We start from the raw sequence: 18,011 nt of genomic DNA, 5'->3' as shown, positions 1-18,011 counted from the left end.
TGTTCACCTGCACAAATCTGTAACTGCTGCACTTGATATCTACCCATGTTGTCAAAGCTTTCTTCTCAGTTTCTACAAAGTGACTAATCTAGATATTCCTAGGTCTAGTAATATTTTCTAGTTACAGAAACAATTTTGGAAACATCAGCCCATCATCTGTAGGAATGGCACTATCAGCCATACCTTTCAGATAGGGAATATAAAGCATATAGGAATTAGGAACATTAATTATTAAAACAACTCTTGCCATCATGAAGGAAGATGGCAAATGGAGTGTTCCTTATTTTCAGAGGAAAGTTAGAGATGTAAATTATACCATAGGTCAAGCACCTCCCTTCTTACCATATACATACTGTAAATTCTTACAGGACTGCAAATCTCAAACATTCTGTGAAACAGCACATTTCAACATTACTTTAAGAGACATTTGTTCTTTCTTTCTGTGTTGTATTCTGATACTTCAAAAAGCCAAAACTAGCTGGCATGCATGTAAGAGATTATCCTCCTCAAGGATGGATCATGATCAGTCTGGACTGAATAAGGTTTGGAGGAGCAGAAATGTTTCCTTCTAGAATTTAACAAGTAGTAGAAGCTAAGATCCTTTTTGGCTGGAAAAACTGGGGAGGACACCACCTTCCAGGCCAACATTATGAAATTAGAGGAACTTAACCAGACAGAAGAGGAAATAAATTTCTACTGCATTTTCTCTGCCCTGCCACTACCCATTGTTTATGAAGGGAAGAAGAATAACCATTTCTAGAGCACTCCTTTTCTTCCACTCTCATTAGTTGCTGCTCAGACAGCCCCAGGAGCTTAGACAAAGGATGAAACTGCCAAAAGAAACACAAGATGATATGTGACTGATGTTGAAAGGGCAGAATGACTAGATGGGTTGGTAACCTTGTTTTAATAAACAGCCTTTAAAAATGTCCTTACAGAGGAGAGTTAGGACCACGTTGACGCGAGTCAGTTGTGTCTTTGGAGCAAAATTAAGCACAAACAAGCTTGGCCCAAGTAACGCTCGTTCTGGCTTTGCATCAATGATCTCACCATGCCACTGGAACATACCCCACCTAGTGCTGTGGAAACTGAAGGAACAATGTAAACTGTCTGCTCTTTTGGCTTTTCGCACCACTAAAGCAAGACTGATAAGAGAAGTTTTAGAATAATTTATGGTATGTTTTCATGATATTTCTGTGGAGGGCGATAAAGCAGTACTGCTCTGGAGCTGAGCCCTGTGAAGATCACAAAAAAGACTAGATGTTGGCTCTAGTCCTCCTTTCATGCTTGAGCTGTGCAAATATTTGGAGAACTGTTTAACCTCACTTTCTCAGGACTTCTCTTGCATAAATAGAATCCCTGCTTGCACAGAAGCAGCATAACAGTCAGGGTTCTGGCACACAGGGTTTGCTAAGAGGAGCAAAGGAACTCAGCTTGCCATAGCCCAGAATGAATTACCTGATCTTGGGCTGTGTAACTTTAAAGACTCTTGTGGGACCAAGGGGAAGGACAGTAAAGTTGACTTCATCAACATACTGAGGTGAACACGCTCCTGAATATCTAACCAACTGGATTCATATTACTCACAAATAAAACATTTTCTCGTCAATGCAAGACATAAGTATATTTCCTATAATGCAAGCATTATAGTGATCTAATTCTGTTTGTAATGCAATAATTGAAGTATTACTGCCCTGAATGAATGGACATGGCCTCAAATTGCACTGTGGAGGTTTAGATCAGATGTTAGGAAAATCCATTTTCACAGAAAGGGGTGTCAAACGTTGGAAATGACTGCCCAGGGAAATGGTGGAGGCATCATGCCTGGAAGTGTTAAAAAATATGTGTTTACAGCACTTGAGGACATGGTTTAATGGTAAACATGGTGATGGTGCAAGGTTAGCAGTTGGACTTGAGGAACTTAAAGATCCTTTCCAACCTCGGATTCTATGATTCAGTGCATACCTAATTGTTCCTGGAAGAAAACGTATTTAATGAATTATGGTTTGATTCCTGAAGAAATTCCAGGTCTGATAGTTACTGACCACTTATAATATTCTGAAATATGAAAAACGAACAATGAGAAACCATACATTACCATTTCCAACCATGAAAATATTTGGAAAGTCTGAGACAGAAGAGAATTGTGAAGAATTGTTCTCTTGTAATAATCAACACTCATGAGTTAACCCTCTAAAATCTCTAAAGTAAGAAGGATTTCTACAACTTTTTGGGGGAAGTTATTCCATATTCTGCCTCAGGGATAGTAACGTAAAAAGAAGCAGAACAAAAAAATAAATCATCCAAAAGATTAGGTGCTGAAACTTGCACTTTGATGAAAAAACAAGGAAAGGAAATATAAAGAAACAAATTTAATCTCACAGTACAATTGGTAATGCTCAGAAGTGATGACTAAAATGTCTATTTTTCATTGTTGTAAAACTGGTTCAGTCTAGAGAGCCTTCATTTCTGCTTCAGCTCTTGGAAGAAAAAAGTATCTGTGTACATGAATCCATAAACAAATGAAATCCACGCCATGCTTGCTCAAGAAAGTTTATGGAAAAAGTCAGGTGAGGGGAAAAAAATCTTTATTTATAAAAGTGATCAATTTTTTAAATGAAATGGTAAAAATTCTACCATGCCACATAAAAGGATTTAATGGACAGCCTAACAAACTTGATTAAATTGCCCTTTCCAGCTTTCTCTGGTTCTACAAACTCTTCCACATATGGGAACTATCAGTGAATTCAGTGGGATGACTAACTTAGAAGATGTGAGTACATATGAAATTACTCTATAAAATCACATCACCAAGTTATCCCAAAGTTAACTGATCACAACAAATATTACAGGTTAACAAGCCTGACTACTACAAAGGAATAAGCAACTTTTAATTTTGGAATCTACACATGGAAACCATCAGATTCATTTTTGATAGGTTGGAATAAGGGTATGTAATCATCTCAGTTACAGTTCTAAATTATTTTTTTCCATCAACAGATTTAAACATTTTCCATACAGTGCATTTAACAGACTGTTTTCTTTATTGGCAGCTTGTGGCCTTGATAATGTCTTTCTCACTGAAGACTAGCAGAGAATAAAAAATTTGATCATATGAAACACAAATTGGGTAAAAAAAGAGACTGTGTTGCATACCTGTGTTTGGGAATTGGGTACCAACTTGTACATATTCTGGATTTGTCCATTTACTTTTTTACCTGTTTTGACAGAAAGATAAAAAAAATACACAGAATTAATTTTTTTTTTGCTTTTTCCAAAGCAAAGGAAACCAGGTTTATTTACCTTTTTCTTCAGCTAGGAAAGTTAGGAGGCTTAATTAAAACCCCGTATAAAAAGAATAAATGGCGGGGGGGGGTTTTTTTGGTTTTTTTTTTTTTTTTTTTTTTTTTTTTTGTTTGTTTTTTTTTTTTTTTTTCCTGTGTCTCCAGATCCATTATTACATGTTCAAGGTCTTCTCTTCACATTTTGACAGCAAGGAAATGAAATGTATTCTTTTTGCTTTGTTTACTGTTTTGTTTATCCCAGTGTATGACCAAACCCCCAGATTTAAACTCTGAATTTTTTTCTCTTAGGTTTTCCTCTTAGTTTCTAAGTATTAGAAGTTTCTTGTGATGCAGCTGTTGAGTAAGTCAAGAAACAGTTCTGTTCAGCACCTATTGTCTTCTAGCATGATGCTTCAAACTCTCTCTGTATCTCCCACCTTTACGCTTTTCTGCTGCCTTTGCAACAATGGGTGTGCAAACCAGAGTCAAGTTACACGTTATCATGTTTTTTCAAATTTCATCCTAAACAGATGAGAAGTAGAAAAAAAAAATAAAAATTCAACTGTAAAAAAATATCAATTGAGATACATCTAAGTTGGAAAAAAGTTTTTCAAAGCGCTTGATACTTCTAGAGCAGAGGACTTACTATTGGCCTAAATTCAAGGGAAAACTGACAGAAGTTTCACGCTGACTTCATGAGAAAATCATGGTAAGATGGTCTGAAATAAACTACTTTCATCTCTTCTGAAAAAAATCAGTTAAATAAATGCTGAACTTTTGCCATGCCTTTCATGTGTTCTCAAATCATGAATTAAAAGCAGATTCTCCACCCAACCCCTCCCAACGTGTTTAGTATATAACAAAAATTGGGCCTGTGGATTCAACAAATCCAGGAACATGCAAAAGAACTTTAATTTTCTAGCAATTGATAAATATTCTTCAATGGGGAAAAAATATTTACAGGGAAGGATGTTTGGTTTAGGTTGAGATGCTTCTCCTATATGAGAAGAACTTGAATTGATACAAAATAGGAAATTAGCACAGAAAAGAAGTTTCTGTTTGTGTTGATTTATAAACCTTATGGGCTTTGGTCATACATTTCTTATAAATATACACGCTCTGTTTACCTCCCACATTGTATGCATCTACCTGCTATACACTAAAAATATGAAAATCTTGAATTCGAAAGTGCTGACAATTTTCCAATTATAAGATTCTTTATCAATAGACCAGAATATAGTCATGCAGGGAAATCACAAGCTTCCTGGATTTAGCTGCTGCAGAAGCATCCACTGAATACACAGGTCTACACTGTAGACAAAAGAAATCTTAAGTAAATAAAATATGAACTTTTACAAGAAATAATCTTTCAACCAAAGTCAATGGGTCTCCATAAACTTAGAAGAAATTATTCTTCTGACCTATTAAAAAGGTAAAATATCTGTAAGAATTACCATTAAGAAATACATTATATAGAAAAAGAAAATTTGGTGATGTTTTCATCAGACTTGAACAAGTAATAAACTATAAACTTTTTGCACTCATCACTCCCTGTTATTCTAAGTGCTAAAATATATTTCATCAATTGCTCCACAGATGATTTTAAGGTGCTTGAAATGTAGGGGGAAAAAAAAAACACATTAAAAAACCCACTTGGTAAGATATATGTAAGGCTGTGAAGCAGAGCTTTTTGTGAGTCAGGTATGGGAAAAAGCTACCACCATTATCCTCTTTAAGCTCGTGGTATAGCAATGGCATTATTCTGGACTGCTAAAATAACTCTATGAACACTGGGCAGGTGCTTGGTACTTTCTAATGAAGGCCAGCAAAGGTCTTTATTAGCGAGTTCGAAGGTTTTCCCAGTGTCCCAAGCCAACATACTGCTTACCTCTCTTATCCTCAAGTATATTGAGCTCTGTAACTCACCTGCAAGTCAAAACTGAAATCCAAATTAAATTTCAGCTGGAAATCTCACATGAATAAGGCTCTCTAATGAGAATTCCCATTCTTTACATTTTGAGTTAAGCTGAAAATACTAAGCATAGGAGTTTGCAGCCTCCTCTCATCGACATAGTTTCAAAATACCTTTATGCAAATGCTTGAGGGAAACAAATCAAATTGGATAATCTCGGTTAAGTCCTCGCTTCTTCTCATGAAAAGGAGGAAAACTCTGTTGATGCCTATTTCCTCTACTGGTATGAGTGATTCTTTCAGCAGTACATGATTTTCCAAGGGTTAATTTGACAACACTTTTCCTACATTGTCTTGGGACTTCAGAGGAGAACCTTAAAATATGACTGACAACCAGCCAGAGGTGCTATACACTGCCTCCATGAAAACACAAACAAAAGCATACCCGACACTGCACGCTTCAGACACGATCCATATAATACTTTGATTGAAAATTAGCTTCAATTTCAACTTTTGATTGGAGTCAAAATGGGCCCATTGAAGCAGAAGAGGCCCTGTCTAGCTTGAAGTCCAGTTTCAATGTAAATGCAGGGGTAAAAGAAGATTCAAAGAACACTAATAATTTCCACCACTCATACTAGTTGATGAAAGAAATTAAATGGATTAGTTGGATGATGGTTGATGGATTAGTTCATTACTTGATTATCTTACTATTCATGGCCTAAGGAAAAAGCTTGGATTCCAGTCAGAAGTATAAATATTCATACTCAACACTTGATGTGTATCTGTACTAAACACCATTAGAATTCTACCAACCTGCAGATCTTCTATTTGTAATTACAAGAGAACACCTTTCAGAAGACTAGGTGGCAGTTTTTCAAAACCAAAATATTTCTAGCTTCAGCAGCTCCTAAAAGAAGTTTTTAGGGGCATAATGGATGGCATTTAAACAATAAAAACTTGATCAGTAGCTTACTCAAAGTAATACCATGATAGAGGAAACAATACTGTCAAAATCAGCAGCTATTTGATTATCTATTGTCAAATACTTACTAGAAAGAACTGTCTTATGATTCAAAGTCTTGCTCCAAATACTGTCCTCTGCATTGTCTTTAACTCCAAATTCATAAGGTGTGTTTGGCTTCAGATTTTCAATCACTGTCTCTGTAGCTGGGCAGAGCTGAAAAACCCACTTCTTATCTTTACCTTTTTCTCTGTAGCGAACTGTATAAAACCTGCTTGGGAAAAAAAAAAAAAATAGATCTACAGAGAGGAACTTATTATAACCATTTTTGTGAGGAAATTAATAACAATAATAATAGCAATAGCAATAATAGTAACAACAACAATAATGATGTTATTCTATTGTTCTTGTTCTTTCTGGCTCTTCATGGTCACCAAATATCAGAAAAGCCAGATTTATCCCATCATACAGACCCTGACATTGGGAGTATTTTCAAAGAGCAAAGGGATGGTCTCCTTATTCACAAACACCCATTGTATGGGAGGTTCAAACCACAAAGCCTAAGCTCATTGTCCAAGCAGTTCCTGTGATTCTGACATATGCCAGAACCGGACAATTGAATCATGAGTATGCTAGTAAAGAAGCCTCTACTGATTTCTCAAAATCTTCTATATCCATCCAGTGAAAGGTGTTCCCGTCAAAATTAGTCCAAAAACATTCTCCAGGGAAGACCAGTAAAATCTGTTATTTGTATAATACATTCCTCATTCGGAGATCCCATTATGTACTGCCCCCACTTCAAACAAAAAGATAAACCAAGACATTACTTTCAGCAGTTTAAATCAATAACATGATGAATACTAACAGATTATGAAAGTAGGAAACATTTCTACAGAAATTGCCCAATTCTGTCAAGGAGCACCACCCTGAAAAAGCATGCAGTGTTAGCCAATCAAAAACAAGGCAGTGGAAATGGCAAGAGCTTCAGCACAAGAATTCCTGTGCTGACTATAGTCTCATTTTCAATATATGTGCTGAATCACTACCAGAATGGAGTGGAGGTTTCTTTTCTTGGAAAAGCAAATCTTGGAGAGATTTGGCAACTTTTAAATCCAAGCGTTACTGAAAATTGTTACACATAAATAATTCATATCCATCATCCGTATCTAGCTCACATTTACATCATCTAAAAGGGATGAATTCAGTCCAATTGTATTTTTCCACACTGAAGCAGAACAACTTAATGCTTGCAAGTCAAGGTTGTGAGATTTATTACAGGCATTATATAGACAATTATATAGAGACAAAGGGAGAGAACTTAAAAAAACCCAAACCCACAAAAAAATAAAAGTTCTTAAACAAGTGAAAAAGTTTCAAAAGTCCAGACTAAAATTACTTAGTGGACCAAACATAATATGGTGAATTCATAAAACTGCTTCTGCTGAAGTTACAGAAGAGCACTTCCAGAGTACAGCTTACATGAAACGTGACTGTTGACTACACAGAAATTCCTACTTCACTATTAAAACACAACCTTAGACAAGGCAAGTGTCACTCATGGAAAATATTTCCATACATAATGGTTCACTTTGCTTACGTATTTTATCTCATAACTGTCAAATTTGTTTTCTTCGCATCAAAAATAAAGATTCTCCTGGTTTATTTGCTACAGTTCAGCTCATTGAGGTACTTCACCAGGTTACAAGATCAATATTTATGTTGGCTCACATAACTTCATTAACTGTACTAGTCTGTGCTCAAAACAAGATATAGTCTAACTTAAAACTTGGAAAGGAAAGGAAAAAAAACAGGAAGGAAAAAAAAAAAAGAAAGACAATTAGTGAATATATTATCTCAGTTCCAGGACTACCGAGTAATAATCCACCTCTTTATTTCTGTGGGCTGTGATATAATCAAATGTCAAATATTAGACCTAATTATCAGTTAAACTAACAAAGAACATTTTAAACAATCAATTATTGGCAACATTGAAACAAGGAAAATTTCTTCTTCTTTATCCTCTTATTGCATTTGTATGTAGCTACAGAGACATTAACCAACAGGAAAACCTTATTTGAACTCCCTGTCACTGTCTTGCAAAGGATGCAACTTTAGTAAACAAATTCAATCTTCAACACAAATGCCTCTTACAGGACCCCATACAGACTTTTGGTAAGGGATTTGGAACAAGTATAGACAGACATCAAATGTGAATTCAAGTGGAAATAGTCACCTTCTTCCCTTGCCTAACACAGGAATCTTCGTTTGTTTTCATCTTCATCCTTACCTTTTCCTATGTATTTTAATCCAATGGAGTATAAATAAAGTGTTTGCATGTGATGGAAAAAAGAGGGTATACTGATTCAGTTCGGTTATTGAACAATCTAAAAGAACAGCTGCATCAGAAATGAGGAGAAAAAAAAACACTAAAAACTTGTTGATAACAAATAGGCTTTTAAGTGGCTATCCCCACTTGCTTCTAGTGGTCAAAATGTTTTTAATGCTATCTCCACACCTGGGAATTCCTCCACTCCAACATGAATAAAAATACCAAGAACACTTCCACAACAGAAAAAAAACCCCAAAACACAACCAAAACCGAACACCCCATCTTTCACTTAAATTCAAGACTATTGTAAAACCTGGAAAGAAGATTTTCGTAATTGCGCCAAACTATGCCATTAGAAAGAGAAACATACAGCACAGAAGAAATGTGCTCTCAACTCCAAGATTTCCAAGCCTATAAAAACTTCACCAAGGGCATAATTATTTCAATGGAAACTTGCCATAGCGAGTACTAAAAACACTGACTGCGATGACAGAATTTCCACAACGATTTCAATAAAAAGCAATAAAAATGAAGTTCCATTTAACAATTTTCAGGTCACAATAATTTGACTATTAAAACTATCTAAATATCTACATGTGCTTTTGGAGAAATGCAATCATTTGTTTATAGAGTAAAAATTCAGAAATGCCAAGTTTTGTCATCAAAGAACAACAACTCATTGTTAAGCCAGACCCAACAAACTGCCAAATAAAATGCAATTTCAGTGTCTGCCTGAGAACACTCTACTGATTGAATTTTGTTGTAATTTTAATTTCTCCCTTTTTCAAACCTTTCTTTCATCAAAAATACAATATCAAACCGTCAACACATATAATTGAAGACATGAGTAAGCAGTAAGATCCAGTCACCACTCACGTCTATCAATCCCCTTGTGGCAGTGACATATATACGCAAAATGAGTGCAGCTGGCTGAACTGGAAACATTCAGCAAAACATCTTCATAGATTCCCTCCAGAACAATAGAAGGCAGGCTGAAATAGAGTGCTGTCATAGTCACATAGAAGGGAAAGCTACACCGCATATTTCTCAAAAAAACCACTTCCCATTATCTCTGTAAAGTAAGAAAAGGAAAAACTGATTGCTCACCACAGGGGCTTAACAGATAATATCCAAGTAATAAGCTATGGAACACTCCTAGGAATGCTATTCCCACCAGTGGATACTGGTTTGACGTTTCAGCAAGGAGGTGGAACACCCAACTACACTTGGTGAGAAATTATTTTAATCCAGACTCTCAGCAGGCACAAAGAACTAACAATATTTAACTTAGTTTAACATTTAATTTTGATTAATTGATTTGTTACGTGTTTTGGTGGGGGACATTTTATCAGAACAATGTTTATTTAATACTCTTGTATTTCTATTTACAACAAATATTAATCAAATTATTGCAGGGGTCACAGTTTCTTTGCCAGCTAGCACTCTATGAAACATTAGAGCTCTTTTGTCAAACTCCATAGAAGTTAGTGCTTCCCCCTCTCCCCCTAACAGGCAATGCTTCACTCATTTGAAGATACCACCAAGTCACCCTAGGAACTTTAGGGGAATTTTACCTCCTCCCTTTTACTCAACAGCCAAGACTCCAACAATTTAAAACAAAAGGTGTCATGAGCAGGTAAGAGGTTCTGCTGCACTCAGTTGCTGTAATGATGAGGGGAGAAAAAAGCAAACCCCACCACAGCAGAGGAATAGAGAGCTTACACTGATCAAAGAGCCTCTCTCCATACGCATTTGTGCAACACCATTGAATGTTTAGCGCCTGCATTATTGAAACTCTCTATCTTTGATGCTACTTTTATTTGGCTTGCCTCCACATAGGATGTACACAAAATGTGATGGCAGAAATAAAATAAGACCAGTTTCATAATTAGAAGGAAGCCACAAGAGCACAAGATTACTCTTAGGCTAACCACTGTAGTAATTGATTACTGTATCTGTAAAGTCAATGTGAAAGACTCTCAGTCTGACAGAGAAGGTTGTTTCTCTTCTTTGTTCAGCTTACATAGTTTGTTTTTTTAAAACTCTACAATGCAAGGCAGTACTCAGTTTAGAGACAGCCTTTTCATTGCACTAGAAAGCAAAATAAAATTACCATTTTGAAGAAATAGCACAGAGGTTTTTTGCTTTTGAGATGAAGCAAATCTTATTCACTGTTAAAAGAAGTAAAATTCTCTGATGGATAGGCAAGACATTAAGTTTTCATCTATCAGTGTGAATGATAACGTTTTGCCAAGAATTCCAGTGCCATTTTTCCCTTTTTTAAACAAATCTCTTTTCAGAAAGATTCCCTGAACATGTCCGCACAGTCAAATATTCAGACACAAACAATCAGACACTGGAAATCTTATAAGGCAGATGGTTTTATGAGATTTCAAGACTAGGTCAGTTTGTATAAATATCATGGATTTATTTGGAACCAGGTCCCAACCAAAACTCCAAACAATTTAATCATGACTATTTTAGTCACACGTAACACTAAACAAACAAGCCTTGGAGATATAAGAACATTCCAGCTCTGTGGTTTTGTGTTGCCAGAGGCAAAAGATTATAAAGCTCATTTCTTTTTTTTCCATAGAAATGTAATCAGGGTTTTTTTAAAAGAGACTATCACCATACCAGGTAGTTATTTTTTTACAGTTAAACTTCTTTAGAAGTGCAGCATCCACGTAATGTTAGAAAGTAATAAGAGAAATTGTTTGAACTATGATTTTTCAGATGCTGAGTGTTGCGCAAATTGACACATGACATTGATTATATTGTTTCCTTTATTACTGCTAAGCTTACTTTAAAGAAACAGACACCAGCATATATAAAAAATGGAAGTAATTACACCAGTGATGGTTACCAGTTAAGTTTGCAAAGCCCTTTCTAATTTAGTTTTGACTCTTACTTGAAACTTTTAGTAGAATGACTGAAATGAGAGGCTCTGAAGAGGGAGAGACTGAACAGCAATAAATCATTCCAGTTTACACCAGCTTTTAGCACATACTCCCAGAGCAGCAACTCAAAAGCATCTGAAACTCAAGATGTGTATTTGCTGCTGTATGTTTTCCTTTAAGAAACTCTGCTATGTTTAAAATACATTTTATGTGACAGTTGCAACACCAAGTATGACTTAGTTGGCAGCTTCGTAATGATAGAAGTTTTTAAATAGGCACAGGAGGGGATAGGCACATATCTTTCTGAATTTAGGGTTTTAAAAACCTACTCCTACATACTATGCAACATAAGGACTAAGAATGGGCTCTTCTCTGGTTTTCCCTTACTGTTTTTCTAACTTTTTTTTTTAAGCATCAGATAAAAATAAAACACAAAACCTGTGCTGCTTGCAAGTATGACATTAGAACATTTAAATCACAAGCAAACCAGTTAAAACAATGCTGATGTGAATTTGTCATGGTTTCTAACTTAAAAATTTACATACCTTCAGGTTTTAAATTCCTATTTTTGCATGTATCTGAATGTGTTTGTTTTTTGATACAATCCACTCAATAGAATATTATATTTTACTGTATCTATAAACACTGCTTTCATCTAGCATAGAAAATAATGGGTTTTATTCCATCCCCTGATTTTTTTCCCTAAAGGTCTGAAAGTCAAAGTCCACCTTTTTCAACCCTCAGCTATAGATATGTTCTAATCAAAGCAAATGCAAAGAAAGAAAAACCTACAGAGTATTCCTTCTTTTTCAGACTTGGATGGAGAGTAAATGAAGCCCCAGTACTTTTATTTTGACAGGTCTGTCCACTAGTATTTGTTTGAACAGAGACAGGTGAAGAGGAAACAAGCCTCTTACTCTCTTGGAAATAATAAAAAAAAGAGCTGAACATGGCTGTGCAGTAGGATATAATGACTTTGCCATCTCCCCTTCCACTGGCATCAGAAAGCACAGGTTGCTGAGAAAGGTTCCACCAACTGTGCTTTCTGGTGTTATGTAGTTTTCATCAGATACATAAAACTCATCACTTGAGTTTTTTGATTTACATATTTTAATTTTAAATTCAAGTGCTAAGGATCTGACAAGAGATAATAGTCACTTCAAGAATGCTTCAAAAATTCACCTTTCATTTTTGGCCCACAAAAATGGCAGTGAATACTTTTGCCTCAACAAGGGATTAGCATTTGGGGTTATCTTGAAGGATATACATAGCACTCTATTGGCTTACACTCTTAATCTCTAGGGAGTTAAGCCAAAAGAACGATTTGTTAAAAAAGACACAGTAAATTTTTTTCATTGGAGTTAAAAATAGATACAGAAGACCACTACATGTCCTGAAGATGCAAGCAATAATTCCACTGAAGCAGTAAAAAATATCAACGGTTTTTGAGAACATGGCACCTTTTATTCCAAACTCATTTGCTCACAAAATCAGATATTCCAAGGAATATCCCAATGAGGTCAAACTTGCACTAGAAAAAATCCTGGCCAGCAGAACTGTGCTATTCCATGTGGTTTCTATCTTCTGACTCAGTAACACATTGAAATAACTTTTATTATGCAACCTTTGTACAAAAGCCTAACATCCACATGGAGATGGTAAAATCTGAGGCCATGAACAGTGACTCCATTTCAGGTCATAGAGAATTACAAATTTAAACCTTGGGATATTTACTGACAGAACTGAGCTAAGAGGTCCTGACTACTATGTACTGTCAATGCCAAGGGTTAGAGGTTAGCCACTAGCAGCAATCTTGAGGATGATTGACAGTACATTGCAGCATGTCACAGTAAGGAGAATATGCCAGATGAAAAAGCATCAACTCAGGTAGACAGCCCTCAAAATAGATTGAAATATCAGTAAATCCATTATCTGCTTTTTACATCTTGTACTTTTATTACAATGCTAACTTGCTAAGAATTGGCTACTTCCTGTCTTTGTTCTTATTGTGCATCATCAACAGACATTCAAATTATTATAATAAATTAATAGTTTTGCTTCTACACACTGACTAGAAATATATATGGAACTAATCTCTCAGAATTCTAGATATACACACCATGGTCACATGGACAACTGTTCTCATCATTTATACAAATCACAAGCACTTTGTTCCAGTAAAGGTAAAATTAATAAGAACACCGCTTAAGTGGTGCTTAATTTTTTTTTTCTTCATTAACTTCATTGTTATGCTTGATTGCAAAACATAAATCTGGTTATAGGTATATGCCTGTCTTTGAAAAGATCATTTGAAACTTGATATAAATGCCTTTAAACTAGCTACTCTTGTCTGACAACATTTCACTAAAATGGAGTGTACATTAAAAGTAATTCCTGAGAGAAGGAATACTTCAGAACGTATTCTAAATATAGCAAGACACTAGTAGCACACTGCCCTAACTGAGAAACTATGTTAAAATCTTCGCTCAAACTTCGAGTCATTGAATGTCCAAGAAGAAAATTCAGCTACTGAAGAGAAAACACAGAATTGATGAAGGCATGGTGGTGGATGCCATTTGCCTTGAATTTCCAGGTGGATTAACACAGAATATAGGCTTCCCCTGAAGTATTTTTCATTCCCACTGCACAGTGGGAGTTGTAACTTTGGTGCTGACACAACACATAAAGATAAATTCCTTGGTAAAAGTGGTGCTAAAATCACTATGTCAGAACACTTTACAAGCTCATCCAAGATCAGCTCATTTCTTCGGTTTCTCACAGTAGGAAAATATTTGCTTCTTTCTTTATTGAAAGAGCAAAATCCAAGCCTAAACCAACGTTTATTTCTACTGAAGAAAAATCTGATCTAATTTCATCCTTGGACATTTACTAACATTCCATAACTGTTTCCTAACAAATATTAACATTGTTTCAATAGTATTTGAAATTCTGGTTGGTCATGAAGATCCAAATTTTTTTCATTCAAAATTTCTGATACTTGAAAAGGATTAGTCCTTTTGTGAGGCATGAAACTTCTGTAAATGTTTGAAAAAGGTAATTTTGGCTACATGGGATTTTTTTTAACATAACCCATGTATGACATCCAGTTTAATCATGTCAGCTGGAGTTTTCTTGTGAACACCAGAGTAAGAAAATTCAAGTCTAAATTAGACAGCTACAAACTAGAGAAATATTAGATAGGTAAAAAGAAATGTTCTGAATTATAAAAAAAAAAAAAAAAAAAAGGCACACTTAAAACCCAAAAGCGAACAGTTGCAAAACATATGTAGATGCATCCCATGGGTGCACAATGTTTCTTTTTAGTTTTACAAAACACTGCTGAGTAGAATAGAGCTTCACAGAATGTAAATGAAAGTTAAAAAAAAAAAAAATTCTTCTGTTGTCAAGGAAGAATATAAGGAGAACACAAAAAGACAAAATAGGTAAAAGACCTGCATTAGCAATTTAGAAATCATAATAGTGCACTTAATTAAGAAGCTCTTCTGCATTATGAAGCTGCTGTTTGTTCAGTCTTCATGAGTTTCCCACCTACTGTGCCACCCAGTAAATGCCAAAAATACTGACATAGAAGAGATCCTCTTTTACTTACAACAGAAAATTAATGAAAGCTGTACCATATCAATAGCAGGAAAGCAGTTTTATTGATAAGATAAAATAAAGGGGGGAAAAGAAATCAAATGGTGTTAAAACAAGGCATCATTCCCCCACCCCAGCACAACAAAAGACCTCTTTTACAATCAACTCTAAAGCAAAATATTTCCTGTGATTTAACAAAGTTTCAATTGGTTCAGATACAAATGAAGATGGAGCCAAGGCCATTAGTTTAAGAACAAAGGTTCTAGTGTGAAATAGCAAGATTTGTAATTCAGCATGCAGACATATGACCAAACTTGCTGTCAAGTAAAGATTCACAAAGCACTAGCATAAGCAAAAGAGAAAAACTTATTTCATAGTCATAACAATTGATCACATTTTAATTTCCACTGTAAAATTTATCTTAATTACAGCAGAGAGCTGCACTGAATGAAGTCACGGTAGCAGGGAACCCCATCCTTCTCTGTAGTTACCTGTCGCTAGCGCAGTTACTTGTGGCTGTCCAGTCATGTTGAGGGTTGACGAGGATGCCCCAAGAGAGAAACACAGAGGTTGGGGTGAGAGTGCCAACCACCAGCTGCAGAGGCTTTTGAGTCTTGTTCCGACCTATATATGAAACACTTAAAGTTAATTTCTCTCTCCTGCATTATGTAAAGCTTTTGCAGTTGGATGAAGTAAATGAAGATCGACTTATCTTCCAAGTTTGAAGGGAAAGGTACAACAGTTCTCTATTTTTTATGGTCACTATTTCTAACGTGTGATTTACATAAGTGGTAGAGACAGTACCCATGGTCACTTTTTCAACCTAATATTCCAGTTAAAACTAGTTTTTGAAAATGATCCTTTGGTGGTTTAAGTATGTTTAGTGTAAGAATAAGCTACAGGTAGATTAAATTAAAAGCTCTGGCTATCTTGGACTATATCACAGACAACATGACAGAGTCCAGGACATTAGAAAGTTTCCATGCGTGTGATAAAAATAGTAATTTCTTGGCAGGTTTCTCAGTAACACTGCAAATACATCTACACACAATAAATATTTTCTAGAGCATTCTTAAGAGTAAAATAAAATCTGCAGAAGTTCTTTAGCTTTTAACTGCAGGCGGGTATGAGTCAGTGTCTGTATCTGCAGGATTGTTCTCTTTTAACTACCGACTATATTGAAATCAGGTTTTGCATGCTGAACTTCAGCTTTGCTCTGTATGAAGGAGTAAAATTCATGTATGGAGGAAGAACTTATTTTAAAGAAGTTTTAAAATATAATAGATGGAAATTAACAAATTATCTAGAGACTCTATTTTGAACCTGGTGTTTATGGACTGCTACAGGCCCAAGGAGAACATCTGGTGTTTGAAAGATGATTTACTATAGGAAATTCTCTACATCACATTACATACTTCAGGAATCTAAAAGATCTGTACCTCCTCAAAACATACAGGTGACCAACATTTCCTGAAAGTTTATAAGCCACTGATCTAAAGCATTTTTTCTCACTGCTGTGAACCAGATTTGACTAACTTTCCTCTTAGGCCTTTTGAACCCTATTATCTCTTCACTTAACCAGCCACAGTGACAGCCTGTTTTGTAATTTCAACCAAAGCATGTGTGTACATTTAGAAATGTTAACCATGTTGGTTTTTACTTTATGTTGATGATGAATATGTTGCTACAAAACCTACATTAAAAACCAATATATATATATATATATATATATGTTGCATCTGAATGGTGCACTTTCCAAAATCTTTCCAGACTTACACCTGGCCAAAAGCAAGAAAAGATTTATCCCAAGCATTACCAGGAGTTGGGGGAGGAAACCAACCAAAGAAACCCCAACAAAAACCAAACATCTAAAGATCATAGAATAATTTGGGTTGGAAGGGACCTTTAAGGACCTCCTAGTCCAAGTCCCCTGCCATGAGCAGGGACATCTTCACCTGGATCAGGTTTCTCAGAGACCTCTCCAACCTGACCTTAAGTGCTTCCAGGGATAGGTCATCAGTTTATTTTTTGCAACAGTCCAGTTATCCTGAAAGAAGTCTCCATATTAAAGGACAGAATTAAGTCTCCAAATTAAAGTAAGGAATTCAGAACTAACAATATTAATGACATGATTAAGGTCATATAGAAAGATTTTGAAACAGATGAGAATAAAATTCAGATTTCTACTCTGCTGTGTATAGATTCAGCTGGAAATGTCACTCTTTCTGTAGCTTCTTGTATCAGAAAACTTGGTAGTAGTACTGATATAGAGACAGACTGACAGACACACTACCATTTTCCAACGAGAAACAAAGAGCATCAACATGTCTGTGGATGAAGGAATCCTTACTTGTAGTTTGGGAAGAATAACTTTAATGTCTTTAAGCATCAGAAATTAGTATTCTAAATTTCAATTATCACTTGCAAGAACTTTATGAAAAAAAAATCTTTAGGTACATCTCCATGTTTTGAACATCATGTGTGCAGCTACTAACTAGGAAACACTGTCCCACATTTTACCTTTTCATGCACGGAATTTGTGCATCCCAGTCAGATGCCTACAGGTAGAAATATCTTTTCAGAGAAACCCAGCAAAAGGTTCTGTTTTCTTTCAAATATTTTAGGAAAGAGATATAATAATATTAAAATACCTGAACAAGATTTCTTGTTATTTGAAACACGTGCTGGTCTTACTGAAACCAAATACCGTGGCTCTGCATCTGCAAATGAATGAAAAAGCAATTAGTACAGATGTGTTATTTGAAAAAGAAATTAATCAGAAATTAATAAGAAAAAGTCAAATAGTCAGTGAATTCTTGACACATTATCCAATCTTTGTGATCTTTAGGCTGTTTTCTTTAAAATTCATTGGTTTCAAAATTATAAATGCTTTGATTAAAACAAGGTTGAGATGATTATTTTAGTTTGGGGAATTCTTCTTCAGAAATAAGATTTTTTCCCTTACTCTAAAAACCAGATGTCAGAGATCTCTGCCCTTCTTAATTATTTAAAACCAAGCTCTAGTC

General features: G+C 35.4%; 1 protein-coding gene across 22 annotated transcripts in view; it reads right to left on the bottom strand.

Annotated features, from left to right (window-relative positions):
- The window catches only part of ABI3BP (ABI family member 3 binding protein), a 183,447-nt gene that overhangs the window by 91,119 nt on the left and 74,317 nt on the right, over nucleotides 1-18,011 (bottom strand). For 20 of the 22 annotated variants that reach the window (XM_058424358.1, XM_058424389.1, XM_058424398.1 and 17 more), the window contains 4 exons: nucleotides 17,637-17,705; nucleotides 15,477-15,609; nucleotides 6,249-6,433; nucleotides 3,157-3,218 (listed from right to left, as the gene is read on the bottom strand). In XM_058424358.1, the coding sequence (XP_058280341.1) occupies nucleotides 3,157-3,218; nucleotides 6,249-6,433; nucleotides 15,477-15,609; nucleotides 17,637-17,705 (449 nt within the window). The remainder of the gene's footprint in view (nucleotides 1-3,156; nucleotides 3,219-6,248; nucleotides 6,434-15,476; nucleotides 15,610-17,636; nucleotides 17,706-18,011) is intronic. The other 2 variants (XM_058424359.1, XM_040053982.1) reach the window with 1 other exon arrangement.

Source organism: Hirundo rustica, chromosome 2 (genome assembly GCF_015227805.2).
Source record: "Hirundo rustica isolate bHirRus1 chromosome 2, bHirRus1.pri.v3, whole genome shotgun sequence".
Taxonomy (NCBI): Eukaryota; Metazoa; Chordata; class Aves; order Passeriformes; family Hirundinidae; genus Hirundo; species Hirundo rustica.
The sequence above is the reverse complement of the archived record's forward strand: the minus strand, read 5'-3'. Positions and strand labels throughout refer to the sequence as shown.